Source organism: Bubalus kerabau, chromosome 6 (assembly GCF_029407905.1).
Source record: "Bubalus kerabau isolate K-KA32 ecotype Philippines breed swamp buffalo chromosome 6, PCC_UOA_SB_1v2, whole genome shotgun sequence".
NCBI classification, from domain to species: domain Eukaryota; kingdom Metazoa; phylum Chordata; class Mammalia; order Artiodactyla; family Bovidae; genus Bubalus; species Bubalus kerabau.
Genome location: NC_073629.1, coordinates 11,371,315 through 11,389,053, shown reverse-complemented (window position 1 = coordinate 11,389,053; position 17,739 = coordinate 11,371,315). Strand labels below are relative to the sequence as shown.

Genomic DNA, 17,739 nt, shown 5'->3' with positions numbered 1-17,739 from the left:
GAGTCAGGCACGACTGAGCGACTTCACTTTCACTTTTCACTTTCATGCATTGGAGAAGGAAATGGCAACCAACTCCAGTGTTCTTGCCTGGAGAATCCCAGGGACAGAGGAGCCTAGTGGGCTGCCGTCTATGGGGTCGCACAAAGTCAGACACGACTCAAGCGACTTAGCAGCAGAAGCAGCAGCAGATTTGAATCCTGGCTCTGATGTTTATTTTCTGCATGACTTAGGAGAAGATTTTTAACCCTAGGAACTTTAGCATTTTCATATGTCAAGTGGGATTAACAATAGCATCCTCAGGAGGTGTTATAAAGAATACTGAGATAATGTACACAAAGAACCCATATCTTAAAAGTCTAGCACCATTAAGTGTATTTCATACATAGAAATATCACTGCATTATTATTTTACAGTAGACCAGGGGTTTCTTATTTCTGCTCTGATCCACCGATGTTTCATGCTTAATTCTGGTCTTCTCGATGGAAATCCCAGATAGAGGTGGTATTGGAAGGACTTTATTAAAGAAACTTTTCTATTCACCTCTGCTGCTACTGCTAAGTCATGTCCAGGCAAGAGTACTGGAGTGGGGTGCCATTGCCTTCTCCGCTATTCACTTCTACTACTAATTTAATCACATTGACAAGAGCATCATGATTGATTTTCACAATCAGTTAAACAAAAACTTCCATCATAGAAGCAGGATTTAGATCCCTAAAATACACTATTTGGGTGGATAGTATTTAAAAATAGTAATGGATTTTTTTTTTTCCCCTTGGCTTATATCCTTCACAACTCCACCTGGTTCTTAAATCATGCCAATATGTGGTATTTGCTTTCAGGGAGACACAGCAGTAGTAATCCAAGAAAATATTGGTCTGCTTCTGTCTCTGAATCCCAAACATAGCCTATATCACAGAAAAAAAGTAGTTGGGAGACCCCATGATGAAGGAGCAAGGCTTTCCTGTTCTTTCCCAGCAGAATGGCCAGATCCTTTTTTTTTCTTTTTTCATGCCTCCTATTGAAGTGGCTGGGCCCCAAAGGAGAAATGATTGCAAGGTGTTTTTAGGTGTATGAGGCCAAGGGGATAGATGGGCCTCTCTGGGATTCCTATGCTCCCGGGAATTTGGGGGGCAGCAGAATGATTCATATGAAAGTAGAAATGACTATTTCACAAATTTAGGTGGGTGGGACCTTAGAAAGTGTCAATTCTAAGCCTGTATGCATAGAAAAGCAGAGTTGACTTGTGGTGTACATGCATGTCATCGTCACAGCAGACTGACAGTGGGTCTGAGGTTTCAATGACTAGACCAAGGCCATCTGGACCTAGAGGCAAACAGGCACAGATTACTAGCTCTATCCCATAAATAAAGCAAAGAGAGACTACATGAGGCATTACTAATTATCAGAGTTAACAGTAATAAAAACAATAACAAGATAAAACTTGAACAACTATGTCAAAAGACATGTCTTCAACTGCTATGCTTATAGAGGGCTTCAGCCTGGGCAGCCTGGAACTTGGGTGACAAACTAGTTTCGTGATTTAAATGCTGCTTTGGCCTATTCCTCCAGTCACTTGGTTATTTGCTGCAGGAATAGGTGTTGTACCCCAGTGTGATGGTAACCACAGGGTCATATCAGGACAGAATAAAGGCAGGCGAGGATAGAAGTTGATGCACATGTGTGTGCGCACTCACTTTTCCATCCTGATCTGGTCTTATCCTGGGAATAGGGCACTTTGAATGAAAAACGCTGCCTGCCATATCAGTAAACTGAGGATGTTGTGGCCATCAAGCCATCACATTACAGCTGCCCACACTGTAAGCCCTGAGGAACTCAGGATAGAAGCAAAATGCCCTCCAGCAAGCAGTCAACTGCTTCAGCCAATCCTGACGGTGCCCCCTCAGGAGACTCAGGGTAAGGAAGCACAAGATACTGGCCCCAGATAGCTGAACTTTGTAGCAAAGGGATTATTTCAGAAAGCCCAGACCCTTGCATCTTTCTGTATATAAAAATGTGTTAAATTTCTTAACTTGAGACATCAGGTTCTCTTTACAAACAGTAACATTTTGATGTTCTGACTGCCTGGTCTTCGTTACAAGATTCCTGTATAACCTGCCTCCCTGCCCTTGCTTCTTCGGAGAAGCTCTCTCAGAGCTATCTGAGAATCTGTGCCCTCATCTTAAGTCCTCATATTTGTCTGCTGAATAAAACAACTCTTAACTTTTAGATTGTGCGTTTTTTCAGTTGACAGACACCTTATAATTTATATTATAGTCCAGTAACAAATAAAAATGTACATTTATTATAGTTTCAGTAAGTGCTAAAAAAGAGAAAGTAAACTGACCTTTGAAAGCAAACAAGAGGAATACCTAATATATTCTGAGAGTGGGCAGGTATCAGCAGGGACTTGCCCTAGGAAGAGATTAAAGTTTGCAACTCAAGACAAGTGATTTCAAACATGGAAAGTGTCAATGTCAAAACATCTGACCTGAGAAGGAGCACCAGACTTTGAAAATAAACCCTGCCATGTGGTCAGTGAGCAAATGGGAAGAGGGCCAAAGGAAAGTGGAATGTATGAAGTAAAGACACGCTCATTTTGACTTGTTTAGTCATCTTTCCTTCCTCTTTCTATTCAATACAAGAGAGTAAACCTCTCAAAATTGGAGGTTTCATGAACTCATGCTTTGGTAAATAACCAAATTAACAAGTAGTTAGAATAGAGTGGGATCACAGACTAAACACTGATAAATGAAGGAGAGATTATAATAAATGAATAAATGGGAAATTCAATGATGATAATTCTTCTACTTACGTTATAAGAAGTACAAGGAATGGAATAAAAAAGCCAGTACCTTGATTGAGAAATTGCTGAATACTCTTGGTAGAACAATTGGAGTGCTCTGGCCACTGCTCACAGTTGGGCTCAAGCTGCTTGCTGAAGTTCCTGGAAGCTGACTCTGGTTATAAGATATCATCTTCCTCTTTACGTCCTTAGGTTTGGTGGCTGTGTCACTTTTTTTCTGGATAAAAATAGATTTTTTTCTTAGTTCTTGAAAATGATTTTCAAAAATCACACAGAATACAGCATCTTATGTCATTTTAAATGTTCAATCTGAACTTTTCAATTTTTTCTGGACTAATAGCACATATTCAGATACCTGTATTACTTACTCATCCTTTACCTACCTCAACTATGATTACAAATTTCACTCTCCAAATACTAAAAGCTCAGACAAAATTTCATTGGTTTGGGGATGGAATCTGGATCCTACATCTGATGCAAACAAGCCAAAGCAAGTAGATAACCTTCACTGGCTATAAGGGAAGCAAATCTCAGCTCAAAGTTGGCTGCACTTAAGGATGTCTGTTAACTATGACTTTTTTATCAAGAAAAGACACAAGTGGGTTTCTAATATCTATTCTATAGGCTTCTACAAACCTACTGATCTTCTGAGGAAGATTACTAGGAGAAATATGGACTCTTGTGACTAATAAGAACAATGACAACAACCACAACAAAACCACAAATTTAAAGTCCCCTTATCTAGGAGTTCTGTCTTCAAGTGGAATGTGTGGGGTGGTGGTGAAGACATAGACTGAGTTAGAGGGCAACTTGGGTCTTGGGTAAGAAACTGTGTTAGAGATTGTGGTTTAAATCTTGCCCTTGCCTACCTTTGACACTTATCTTGGGGGAATCTTTTCCTTCCCATTCATCTCAGACACATGCTCCATAGTTCCAGGTTTCATGTAACCCAGAGCAAAATAAAAAGCAGGTTGGGCTAGAGGTTGATGCCTATAGCTGTGGACTCACTTTCCCACCCCTGTCTTGTATTCCTTTTTGATAGAGTACCTATACTCCAAGAACATTGTCCAGAAGAGAAGAAAAACAAATTTATTACAGTTGTGATACATACTATAAAGGAATAGTAAAGGATTCTGTAACGGCAATAAAAAATGAGACTATCTATAAGTTTTGGGGAGGGTTGTCTCAGTGAGGACATGCTGAAGAAGGAATTCAGGCTGGTACCTGATGGTTGAATTAATTTAGCCATTAAAGCAACATGAATCACGAATGCAAATCAAGGAATTAGCCTGTGTGCAAATACCTGACATGGGAAGGAGCATAGAATGCTGAGAACTAATCTAGAGGTGTAGTTAAGAGAAAAGAGGTGAAAGGAAACAGAAATGTTGGGGATAAACATATCCTTATATTCCTGTCTAATTGCCTGGCCACCTCCATAGGCCCGTCACATTTGTAAGGTCAGCAATTATTCATAAATGTAAAAATGTCCAAAAGTCCAAGGACTTAGAATACACTGAGGCCTCAACATTTTTTAAATTCATTTATTTAATTGGCCTCAATATTTTATTTGATAAGTTTTTGGGTGATTTGATTGCATAAAGAAGTTTGTATCTAGGAAAGGAATACTGAGAGATTCTTTCGGGGTCATGAGTATTCTTATAATATGTTGTAGGGAGGGACACATATTAGGAACAGGAAAATGGTACCTTGGTTGAGGAACTGCTGGATGGCTTTGATGGAGGCATTTGAGGAGTCTGGAGAAGGCCCTTAATTGACTCGACGCTCATTACTGACGATCCTGGAAGCTGACTCTGCTCCTCGGTTAGCTTCATCCTCTTAGATTCATTAGTTTTGGTGGTTTTCTTTTTCTGAAAGTAGGATTTCCCCTGCCTGGTTAGTAGTTTTCAATGAGAAATGAAATACATCTTCACTACTGAGAAAATCAACTTTTTTATCACTAGATTCTAGTTATATTCATTCTAGTTAATCTCATTCTCTGTTGCCCATTTCTTCTCCTGCCCTCAATCTTTCCCAGCATCAGGGTCTTTTCCAGAGTCAGCTCTTTTCATCAGGTAGCCAAAGTACTGGAGCTTCAGCTTTAGCGTCAGTCCTTCCAATTAATTTTGAGGGTTGACTTCATTTAAGATTGACTAGTTTGACTTCTTTGCTGTCCAAGGGACTCTCAAAAGTCTTCTTCGGCACCACAATTTCAAAGCATCAGTTCTTCAGCACTCAGACATCTTTGTGGTCCAACTCTCACATCTGTAGATGACTACTGGAAAAACCATAGGTTTGACTATAAGGACCTTTGTCGGCAAAGTGATGTCTTGGCTTTTTAGTAGGCTATCTAGGTTTGTCATAGCTTTTCTTCCAAGGAGCAAGCATCTTTTAATTTCATGGTTGTGGTCACCATCCACAGTGACTTTGGCGCCCAAGAAAATAAAGTCTGCCACTGTTTCCACTTTTTCCCCATTTATTTGCCATGACGTGATGGGACAGGATGCCATGATCTTCATTTTCTGAATGTTGAGCTTTAAGCCAACTTTTTCACTCTCCTCTTTCACTTTCATCAAGAGGCTCCTTAGTTCCTCTTCACTTTCTGCCATAAGGGTGATGTCATCTGCATATCTGAAGTTATTTGTTTCTCCTGGCAATCTAGATTCCAGCTTGTGCTTCATCCAACCGGCATTCCACATGATTTACTTTGCATATAAGTTAAATAAGCAGGGTGACAACATACAGCCTGTGGTTCTCCTTTCCCAAATTTGAACCAGCCCCTTGTTCCATGTCCAGTTCTAACTATTGCTTCTTTTCCTGCATACAGCTTTCTCAGGAGGCAGGTAATGTGGTCTGGTATTCCCATCTCACTAAGAATATTCCACAGTTTGTTATGATTCACACAGTCAAAGTTGGGGAGGGCTGGCAGTGACAGAGAGGGATGGCATGCATGTACAGCAAGGGCTGTGGGACAAGGACTTCCCAGGTGGCACAGTGGAAAGAATCCGCTTGCCAATCCAGGAGATGCAGAAGACACGGTTTCAACTGCTGGGTCAAGAAGATCCCCTGGAGAAGGAAATGGCAAGCCAGTATTCTTGCCTGAAGAACCCCATGTACTAAGAAGCCTAGTGGGCTACAGCCCATAGGGCCACAAAGAGTCGGACACGACTGAGTGACTGAGCATGCACACGGTCAAAGGGTTTAGCATAGTCAATGAAGCAGAGTTCAAAGTTTAAAGTGTTAATCACTCATGTCCAACTCTTGTTGACCCCATGGACTGTAGCCCACCAGGCTCCTTTGTCCATGCGATTCTCCGGGCAAGAATACAGAAGTGGTTTGCCACTCTCTTCTCCAGAGGATCGTCCCAACTCAGGAATCAAACTCAGGTCTCCTGCATTACAGGCAGATTCTTTACTATCTGAGATGTTTCTTTTTATTAGAATTCTCTTGCTTTTTCTATGATCCAGTAGTATTTGGCAATTTGATCTTTGGTTCCTCTGAATTTTCTTTTTTTTTTTTTTAATTTTTTTTAATTTTATTTTATTTTTAAACTTTACATAATTGTATTAGTTTTGCCAAGTATCAAAATGAATCTGGAAGTTCTTGGTTCAGATACTGCTGAAGCCTAGCTTGAAGGATTTTGAGCATAATCTTGGAAGCATGTGAAGTGAGTGCAATTGTACAGTAATTTGAACATTCTTTGGCATTACCTTTATTTCAGATTGGAATGAAAACTGACCTTTTCCAGTCCTTTGGCCACTGCAGAATTTTCCAAATTTGCAGGCCTAATGAGTGCTGCACTTTAACAGCATTATCTTTAAGGATTTGAAATAACTCAGCTGGAATTCCATCACTTCCTAGCTTTGGTCATAATAAGGCTTCCTAAGCCCACTTTACTTCACACTCCAGGATGTCTCACTCTAGGTGAGAGTTATCTGATTATCTGATTAAAGTAGGCTTTGGCAAACTTTGGTAAACTGTTTTCCTAATACGATTGCTGTTTTAATATACTTCTAGAAGAGGAGTAATGATTCCATATTTCCATCAATCAGAATTATATTATATAAGTTAAAGTGCACAGTAGTTCAGAAACATAATGGGTAGTCAGTACCTATAAATTTACTGACTCTGAAACTCATTTTCACTTTGCCCCCGGTTCCCCTTTTCTCTGATTCTTCTATTTACATTGAGAAATGAATAAAGAACTAAGAGCTCATAAAAAAAGCCATAGTAAAAACGCCTTCTGTGGGACCTCAGCCATCCTACCTTCACAGGTGTATCCTTGACTGATTTGGATCCCAAAGCTTCATTTGCGGTGGATGTGGATTGCCCAAGACTGGATGTATCCTGGTTTTGTGCTGGAGTTGCTCCTTTTGCCTTGCTTTTCTTTAAAACTGATGTCATAAAAGAGAACATGGTAAATCCAAAGGAGCTGGTCGAGATACATGAAGCAGCTTCAACAGTGTTTCCTCTCAGTTCCTGCTGGTGGATCTGGGTATGGCTGTATCTACCTCTACTGCATTTAGCCTCATTTGGCCAAAGGTGGCCAAAAGTAGCAACATAGATACAGATTCTGTCTCGAACATCCTCAGTGGTTTCCCTTCTTGTCCCCTGTACAACAAGCATATTCATCCTATCCTCTGGACTCATCTATCTCAGTCAAATCCTTTTACAACTCTCATATTCTTTATCTTCCTCTTAATAAACTAAAATTTCATGATGCTAGTCATGGGTCAACACCTATAGAAGATCTATTTGAATTACTGAAACCAAAGAAGGAAAATGTAGTCTAACTTGTGATGGGACAAAATGGTGATACTGGATTCCACTTTTTCAAATATGTTTTCTAATCCAGTGGTTTTATAAGAGGTGAGTTCTTCACATCTCTGAGAGGTAGGTTTTTGCTTAAGTACTGTTTCATATTTATTTCTAGAAAGTATAAAAATGATGAAGTAAATGTGATGATAGAGCATGCACATTAACTGATTTAAATACTTCAAAAACCTACATGCTCTAATTTTGTTTCTTCATTGTCTAAACTTTCTAATGCATGGAAGCCTCAGACTTTCTCATCAACTCTTAGTATTTTCTTTGCCACACCCCCAAAATACACCCTCTAAAACACATCAGATCTCTTTGTAGGAAACACATCCTCTAAGTTGTTAATTTTTGGCATCTAAAATGCTACCATTGTCGTGGCTGCTGAGTCTCAAGTTGGGAAAGAGAGGTCTAAACTTTGACCAATTCAAGGTCAAAGTTGAGGTCCGTGAGAGAGAGTGAGAAATAAGGGTTCTTCCAGTTACCTTTTAACTTCTCGTTTCTAAGAACTTTGGCAAGGTCTTTAATTTCATCTATTTCTTTGACCAACTCTATTAGCTTGTCAACACAGTCAGGCCCTCGGAACTTCAATTCCATCAAGTCAGCAATTTTAACTCTGTCGTATTCATCTTGCATTTTTCTAGTCAGTTTTAAATCGTGGGCCAGTAAAGACTTAATCATGTTAAAACATTTGTCATTGATGTGCTGAAATCCTTTTAGCAGGACAATTTTCTTGTAGTCGTTCCCCATCTCTCAAATTAGGGATGTGCCTACAAGAGAAAAATAACATATAGTGTTACACCTTTATATAGACCACAAACTGGAGTGGAGGGATGGTTTCAGGATGATCTGAACACATTAAATTTATTGTGCACTTTGTTTCTATTATTATGCTGTGATATATAATGAAATAATTATATAACTCACCATAATGCAGAATCAGTGGGAGACCTGAGCTTGTTTTCCTGCAACTAACTGGGGATTCCCAGGTGGTGCTAGTGGTAAAGAACTTGCCTACAAATGCAGGAGACATAAGAGATATGGGTTCAGTCTCTGGGTTAGGAAGATCCCCTAGAGGATGGCATGGCAACCCACTCCAGTGTTCTTGCCTGGAGAATCCCATGGGCAGAGGAGCCTGGTGGGCTATGTATGGTCCATAGGGTTGTAAAGAGTCAGACATGACTAAAGCAACTTAGCACATTAGTACATAGATAGTCCCATTTGGAAGTGATGAGAAACAGTGACACTCAGAGTGTGTTGCTTATTCTCAGTCTACTCTGTAATCTCATTTTGGTTTCGGTCACTGTAGAAAACTCTGCTCCACAAAGATAGGATGTTGAAAATGGAAGCAGGCTTTTCAATGCTTTTGAGGCAATCTCCAGATATTCCACCAGAATGTATGGAGATTTGAAGTTTGGAGAAGGGCATGGCAACCCACTCCAGTAGACAATTCAGTCTGGATTAGGTACCAGGGTGACTAATTAATCCTAACAATAGTGCGTCAATATCTTCTGCTATTTCATCAGCTCATCCAGTTATGATACTAGCTGAAAGAAGAACACGTGTCCCCTTTTGAACTGCAGCCTCTCCTAAAAGTTCACAACAAATGTCTTTAGCAGCAGGCAGTATCAACTCTTCAGCAATAATACAGTAAAGGGCTTCTTAGCTTTAGCAATGTGGTTAGCCACTAAGAATGATCTTCTCAGTTCAGACATATTTGATGAAGTGGTGGCCTACAAAAATTGTTTAATTTCTTTGTGTAATATGTTTTTCTTTTGAAAAAAATCCAAAGGCGACGTTTAATGCAGGGTGTTTTTTCTCTATGTTGCAAGGAAGTTTTAAAGGTTTCATGGCTTCGTTGGATAGTTAGTCACCACATATTATACAAAGCAGGCTTGGAGAATGTGAATTACCTGTGCAATGAGCTTGTAAATTAAGACGACTTGGTACTTTCTTTTAAATGCAGTTTTCTTTCTGCCTACAAACTTAAGATTCTTCTGCTGTCTCATCATTGGGTCTTTCCAACTTTTCAAAGTGGCTCTCCAGTGACATTTGTATTTCAATCATTTTGGCAAGGGTTAACATATGGACTTACAAAAATTGTGACCAAGACTAGCACACAGTGAGGAAAAGAGACCTGGTTGGTAGTGGTAAATAAAATAATGGGCAGGCCACATGAGGACTAAAAGAAGTGTTGAATTCTGACTTAAAGTACATCAACTCACTTGCCACTATAAAACCTGCCACCAGATGCAGCTTGTCTTTTGCCATTCACTAAAAGGGTTTTGATACGTCTGCAAGCAATTGATTTATTATGGTCTCTGTGCAGTCAAACCTCTCTGCTAAAGATAGTCTGCATTTGCAGCCGCTCTGCAGCACTAGCGTCGCCATCTCAGCTCCACCTCAGATCATCAGGCGTTACAGTCTCATGAGGAAAACACAACCTGGACCCCTCACAAACAGAATTCACAGTACGGTTTGTGCTCCCAGAGCTTATAGCTCTGGTGACCAGAAGGGATGCACTGGAGGGACAAATAGGGTATGTTCAACAAAAGACTATTTTTATAAGGTCAGGAAATGTAACAAATGTAGCAAATACACAGAAATAAAGGAGGAAGTTAGACAAAATGAGGCTACAGAAGAATGTGTTTCAAGTGAGGAAATGAGCTAAAACCTCAAAAGAAGTCAGTGAAATGGAGATAGGCAATCTACACAATAAATAGTCCATATAAGATGACAGCAAAGACGCTCAAGAAAACTCGGGAGAAGACGGGATATACAGAGTGAGAAGTTAGACGTTTTTAACAAAAAATTAGAAAATACAAAGATCAAAGAGAGACAAAAAGTATAATAATTGGAATGAAAAATATAGCAGAAGGAGTCAACAGTAGATTAAACAGTACAGTGGAAAAGACCATTGAGCTGGAAGACAGAATAATGGAAATCACTGAAGTGGAGCAGAATAAAAAAAGAAAAAAATTGAGGACAGTTTAAGAGAACTCTAGAAGAACGTCAAGCATGTTATCATTCATCATATCATTATAGTGGGTCCCAGGAGGAGAATAGAGAGAAAGGGGGGCAAAGAACATATTTAAAGATATAATAGTTAAAAAATTCCCTAACTTCAGTAAGGAAACAGACTTCTGGGTCCAGGAAGCATATGGAGTCCCAAACAGAGTAAACCCAAAGAAGACCATGCTAAGATACATTGTAATTGAGTTGGCCAACATTAAAGGTAAGGAGAAAATATTAAAATCAGAGAGGGAAAAGCAACATACATACACGGGAATTCCCTTAAGGCTAGCAGCTGAATTTTCAGCAGAAACTGCAGACAGGAAGAGAGGGGCATGATATGTTTAAAATGATGAAAAAGAAAACTCTATAACCAAGAATACTCTCGCTGGCAAAGCATTTATTCAGATTTCACAGAAACATTAAAAGTTCCATAGGCAAGCAGAATATAAAAGAGTTCAGCACCAGCAAACCAGCTTTAAAATAAATGCTAAAGGGACTTTTCCAAGTAAAAAGAAAAGAAACATAAAACATAAAAGGTAAAATCTTATTAGTAAAGGTAAATATACAGTAAAGGTAATAGATCAAGCTAGTAGGAAGGTTAAAAGATAAAAGTTGTCAAATCATCTATATATGCAATAAGATGTTAAAGGATATACAAAACAAAAAGTTGTGAAATATGATGTCAAAATTTTAAACATGGTAATGGGGAGGAAATGCAGTGTTGTTAAAATGTATTTAAACTTAGATCAGCAACTTATAATAATCACATATATATGAACTAGACAAGGATGTCCACTCTCCCCACTTTTATTTAACATAGTATTAGAAGTCCTAGTCACAACAATCAAACTAGAAACAAAGAAATAAAAAAAAAATAAAAAAAATAAAAAAAAAAGAAACAAAGAAATAAAAGGAATTCAAATTGCAAAGGTAAATTTAAAATGGTTACTGTTTGCAGATGAGATAAACACATCACAAAAAACCTACTAAAACTCATCATTTAATTCACTTAAGTTGAAGGATACAAAACTAATATACAGGAGGAACTTTCAAGATGGTGGAGGAGCAAGATGGAGAGATCACCTTCCTCCCGACATTTATATATATATTAAAAAAATATATCTACATATGGAACAACTCTTGCAGAAGACTTTTAAACACTGGCAGAAGACCCCAGACTTCCAAAAAGGCAAGCTAACCTCCACAGAATGAGGTAGGACAGAACATATAGAAAAATGAAGAGACAAAGGACTTGGGACAGGGACCTGTGCCTTGGGGAGCAGCCAAGAAGGATGAAAAGTTTCCTCATACTCGGAAACCCCTTCATGGGCAGGGATGGGCAGAGCTTCAGAACCTCAGAGAGAAACACATCAAAAGGTCCTCAGCAGGAAGAATGGAGATGATTCACCCCAGATAGCATTGCTGATCAGCACTTTCCAGTCAAGACTGTTTGCACGCTCACTGCAGTGAGTGGGAGTTGGGTGCTGAGGCTCAAGTTCTGGGGGTTGGACCCTAGGGAGATTACTGGGGTTGAGTTGCTATGAAGATACTCTGAGAGGGCTAGTATGACAGCTTAGGGAGTCCAGGGAAAAGCCTGGGCCTGCCACAGAGGCAAGAGACCCTCCAACACTGCATGCTCGCAGATCATAGGACGTTGCCTTTGTGAGTGCCGTAAGTGGCATGAGCCATGGCTGTGGACTGCAACCCCAGAGATAGATATACCAAAGCCGGCATCAGTGCCAGAGGTGAGACTACACATCACGGCATTTGTGATCCCAGAGGAGGGATGGACCAGTGTAGATGCCAGAGGCAGAGGACAGGAGGCCACTGCAGTCTCGACCTCAGGGCTTACAGCCGCCACCAAGCTGCGTTCCAGGTACAAGTCACTGATCATACCTTCCTGGGAATCTGTGCAACTTGGCCCTGCTGAGGGACCGAAGACCTGGGACCAATTCCCCTGGGGAAATACACACCCACACCCCCCCCACCTCAGACTGTGGCGATGGGCTGCAGATCTCAGCCACAGTGGGTGCTCCCCACATACCATAACTGTCTGAATACCTCTCCCTCTTCCCAGTCCAACTGAGTAAGTGAGCCTTAATAAGCTGCTACTTTCACCCCATTGTGTATGGGGAGGGAACAGATACCAGGGTCTCAGTCTCATATGACTCTTTGTGACCCCATGTACTGCAGCACAGCAGGCCTCCCTGTCCATCACCAACTCCCAGAGTTTACTCAAACTCATGTCCACTGAGTCGGTGATGCCTCAAACCACCTTATCCTCTGTCATCCCCTTCTCCTCCTGCCTTCAATCTTTCCAGCATCAGGGTCTTGCCAAATGAGTCAGTTCCTCGCATCAGGTGGCCAAAGTATTGGAGTTTCACCTTCAGCATCAGTCCTTCCAATGAACACCCAGGACTGATTTCCTTTAGGATTGACTGGTCAGATATCCTTGCAGTCCAAGGGACTCTCAAGAGTCTTCTCCAACACCACAGTTCAAAACATCAATTCTTCAGTGCTCAGCTTTCTTTATAGTCTAACTCACACATCCATACATGACTACTGGAAAAAGCATAGCCTTGACTAGATGGACTTTTTTTTTTTTTTTTAGCAAAGTAATGTCTCTGCTTTTTAATATGCTATCTAGGTCGGTCATAACTTTTTTCCAAGGAGTAAGTGTCTGTTAATTTCATGGCTCCAGTCACCATCTGCAGTGATTTTGGAGCCCCCCAAAATAAAGTCAGACATAATTTCCACTGTTTACCCACATATTTTCCATGAAGTGATGGGACTGGATCCCATGATCTTAGTTTTCTGAATGTTGAGCTTTAAGCCAACTTTTTCACTCTTCTCTTTCACTTTCATCAAGAGGCTCTTTAGTTCTTCTTCACTTTCTGCCATAAGGGTGGTGTCATCAGCATATTTGAGGTTATTGACATTTCTCCCAGCAATCTTGATTCCAGCTTGTGTTTCTTCCAGCCCAGCATTTCTCATGGTGTACTCTGTATGGAAGTTAAATAAGCAGAGTGACAATATACAGCCTTGACGAACTCATTTTCCTATTTGGAACCAGTCTGTTGTTCCATGTCCAGTTCTGACTGTTGCTTCCTGACCTGCATATAGGTTTCTCAAGAGGCAGGTCAGGTGGTCTGGTATTCCATCTCTTTCAGAATTTTCCACAATTTGTGGTGATCTACACAGTCAAAGGCTTTGGCATAGTCAACAAAATAGAAATAGATGTTTTTCTGGAATGCTCTTGCTTTCTCGATGATCCAGCGTATGTTGACAATTTGATCTCTGGTTCCTCTGTCTTTTCTAAAACCAGCTTGAACATCTGGAAGTTCATGGTTCATGTATTATTGAAGCCTGGCTTGGACAATTTTCAGCATTACTTTACTAGTGTGTGAGATGAGTGCAATTGTGCGGTAGTTTGAGCATTCTTTGGCATTGCCTTTCTTTGGGATTGGAATGAAAACTGACCTTTTCCAATCCTGTGGCCATTGCTGAGTTGTCCAAATTTGCTGACATATTGAGTGTAGCACTTTCACAGCATCATCTTTTAGGATATGAAATAGCTCAACTGGAATTCCATCACCTCCACTAGCTTTGTATGGAGTGATTCTTCCTAAGGCCGACTTGACTTCACATTCAGGATGTCTGGCTCTAGATGAGTGATCACACCATCGTGATTATCTGGGTCGTGAAGATCTGTTTTGTACAGTTCTTCTGTGTATTCTTTCCACCTCTTCTTAATATCTTCTGCTTCTGTTATGTCCATACCATTTCTGTCCTTCTTGAGCCCATCTTTGTATGAAATGTTCCCTTGGTATCTCTAATTTTCTTGAAGAGATCTCTAGTCTTTCCAATTGTATTGTTTTCCTCTATTTCTTTGCACTGATCACTGAGGAAGGCTTTCTTATCTCTCCTTGCTATTCTTTGGAACTCTGCATTCAAATGGGTATATCTTTCCTTTTCTCCTTTGCTTTTTGCTTCTCTTCTTTTCACAGCTATTTGTAAGGCCTCCTCAGACAACCATTTTGATTTTTTTCATTTCTTTTTCTTGCAGATGGTCTTAATCCCTGTCTCCTGTACAATGTCACAAACGTCTAGCCACAGTTCATCAGGCACTCTGTCTATCAGATCTAGTCCCTTAAATCTAGATTTAAAACTAAAGAGGCACCAGAGGCAGGGCCAAAACCAAAGCTGAGTACCAGAGGTTGTGTGACCAAGGAAGAGGAAGGAAATTATTCCTGCAGTCACAGGTGCAATGGATTAAGTATCCACCATTAGCTTGAGATTGTGGACTTTGGGGGCAATTATGGGATTTGGAAGCAAGTACAAGCTGGAATTAGGCCAGATGTGAGTGTGAACTGACCCCACAGTGCCCACAGCATGTCCAGAGACCAGCTTCCTAGAAATATTGGAGGGCTTCCTGAGTAGACAGATTAGCTGATGCTCACTGTGTGGTGAGCATGACAGAAGACTGAGGAGGACATTCTTCTTACTATCACTCTTTATATGTATATATAATATATATATATATATATACACACACACACTTTATATATAATATATCTTTATACACACACACACACACACACACACACACACACCTTTTTTTTTTTTTTCTTTTTTCTCCTATCTCTTTCTTTCTGTGCTGTATGCCTTATGGAGTCTTGGGTGATAATAAGGATTTGGGCCTGAACCCCTGGGGTGGAAGATCAGAGTACAGGACATTGGATCACCAGAGAACTTCTGGCCCCATGGAACATTAATCAGTGAGAAGTCTCCTAAAGGTCTCCATTTCAACACTAAGACCAGGTCCCACCCAAAGGCTAGCAAGTTTGGTGTCAGATGCCTCATACCAAACCATCAGCTAAACAAGAATACAACATTGCCCATTAGCAGCAGGCTGCCCAAGGCCATACCAAACCCACAGACACCCCAAAAAACAAACCACTGAGAGCGGCACTGCCCTCCAGAGAGACAAGATCCAGCTCCATTCACCAGGACAGACACCAGTCTCCCCAACAGGAAACTTTCACAAAGCACAGATTCATCCCCACCCACTGGGGGCAGACTTCACAAATAAGAGAAATCTGACCTTACAACCAGAAGAAAGGAGATGGCAAATACAATCAATCAAACAAGTTGAAAAGAGAGAGAAATGGGCAGCAGATGAAGGAATATTGTAAAAACCCATAAGATCAAACAAATAAAGAAACAGGGAATCTACCTAAAAAAGAATTCAGAGTAATGGTAGTAAAGATAATCCAAAATCTTCCAAATAAAATGGAGGCACAGATAAATAGAAGAGGCACAGACCGAGAAGATACAAAAAATGTTTAACAAGGATCTCAAAGAAATAAAGAATAGACAATCAGCAATGAGAGACACAATAACTGAGATTAAAAATGCACTCAAGGGAACCCAAAAAATAACTGAGACAGAAGAACAGGTAAGTGAACTGGAAGATAGAATGGTGGTGATAACTGAAGTAGAGAAGAATAAAGAAAAAAGAAATGAGGACAGCCTCATAAACCTCTGGGACAACATTAACCACACCAACATTTGAATTATAGGAGTCCTAGAAGAAGAAAAGAAAAAGAAAAAACAGTATGAAAAAAAATTTGAGTTTATAGTTGAAAATTTCCCAAACATGGGAAAGTAAATAGCTACCCAAGTCCAGGAGGCTCAGAATCCCATACACTACAAACACAAAGAGAAACACATCAAGATACATATTAGTCAAGCTAACAAAAATTAAACACAAAGAAAAAATATTGAAAGTAGCAATAGAAAAGCAACAAATAACATATATGGGGATTCCCATAAGGCTAGCAGCCGGTCTTTCAACAGAAACTCTACAGGCCAGAAGGGAGTGGCAGGATATTCTTAAAATGATGAAAGGAAAAATAATCTATGATCAAGATTACTCTACCAAGCAAAGCTATCATTCAGATTTGATGGAGAAATCAAGTTTTACAGATAAGCAAAGTTAAGACAACTCAGAACCACAAAACCAGCTTTACAATAGACGCTAAAGGAACTTCTCTAGACAAGAAACACAAGAGAAAGAAAAGACCTACAAAAACAAAGTAAAAAAAAAAAACTAAAGTAAATGATGGTAATAGGATCATGCTGCTGCTGCTAAGTCGCTTCGGTGGTGTCCAACTCTGTGACCCCTGAGACAGCAGCCCACCAGGCTCCCCTGTCCCTGGGATTCTCCAGGCAAAAACACTGGAGTGGGTTGCCATTTCCTATAATTAGTGTAAATGTAAATGAACCAATTGCTTCAACCAAACTGGCTGAACTGATACAAAAACAAGGTTCCTATATATATAAGAGACCCACTTCAGACCTAGGAACACATACAGACTGAAAGTGAAGGATGGAAAACAGTATTTCATGAAAATGGAAAAAGTGGGGGTGGCAATACACATATAAGATAAAATAGACTTTAACATAAAATCATTACAAGAGACAGGAAGGACACTACATTATGATCAAGGGATCAACCCAAGAAGAAAATATAATAATGATAAATATATATACACACAGCACAGGAGCACCTCAGTACATAAGGAAAATGCTAATAATTATAAAATGGGGAATCAACAGTAACACAGTAATAGTGGGGGACTTTTAACACTCCACTCACCAACAGACAGATCATCCAGGCAGAAAATTTATAAAGAGATACAAGCTTTAAATGATACACTGGACCCTAGTTGATAGCTATAAGACATTTCATCCAAAAACAGTTTTCACGTTTTTTCTCAAGTGCACACAAAACATTGTCCAGGATAGATAATACCTTGGATCACAAATCAAGCCTTGATAAATTTTTAAAAAATAAAACTGCATTAAGCATGTTTTTTCTGACCACAATGCCATAAGATTAGATATCAACTACAAGGGAAAAAAAAAAATGTAAACAACACAAACACATACACAAACACATAGGGGCTAAATGATATGCTTCTGAATAACCAGGTGGTCACTGAGAAATCAAAGAGGAAATCAAAAATAGCTAGAAACAAATAATGATGAAAACTTGATAACTCAAAACCTATGGGATGCAACAAAAGCAGCTAAGAGGGAAG

At 39.8% G+C, this 17,739-nt stretch overlaps 1 protein-coding gene across 5 annotated transcripts in view; it reads right to left on the bottom strand.

The window, feature by feature from the left end:
* LOC129654576 (gamma-interferon-inducible protein 16-like) overlaps nt 1-17,739 on the bottom strand; it is a 202,387-nt gene that overhangs the window by 18,580 nt on the left and 166,068 nt on the right. For 4 of the 5 annotated variants that reach the window (XM_055583885.1, XM_055583887.1, XM_055583886.1 and 1 more), the window contains 4 exons: nt 8,104-8,388; nt 7,067-7,194; nt 4,510-4,671; nt 2,853-3,020 (listed from right to left, as the gene is read on the bottom strand). In XM_055583885.1, coding sequence (XP_055439860.1) covers nt 2,853-3,020; nt 4,510-4,671; nt 7,067-7,194; nt 8,104-8,368 — 723 coding nt within the window. In that variant the 5' untranslated portion in view covers nt 8,369-8,388. Of the gene's footprint in view, nt 1-2,852; nt 3,021-4,509; nt 4,672-7,066; nt 7,195-8,103; nt 8,389-8,545; nt 8,633-17,739 lie in introns of all 5 variants that reach the window. The other variant, XM_055583883.1, reaches the window with a different exon arrangement.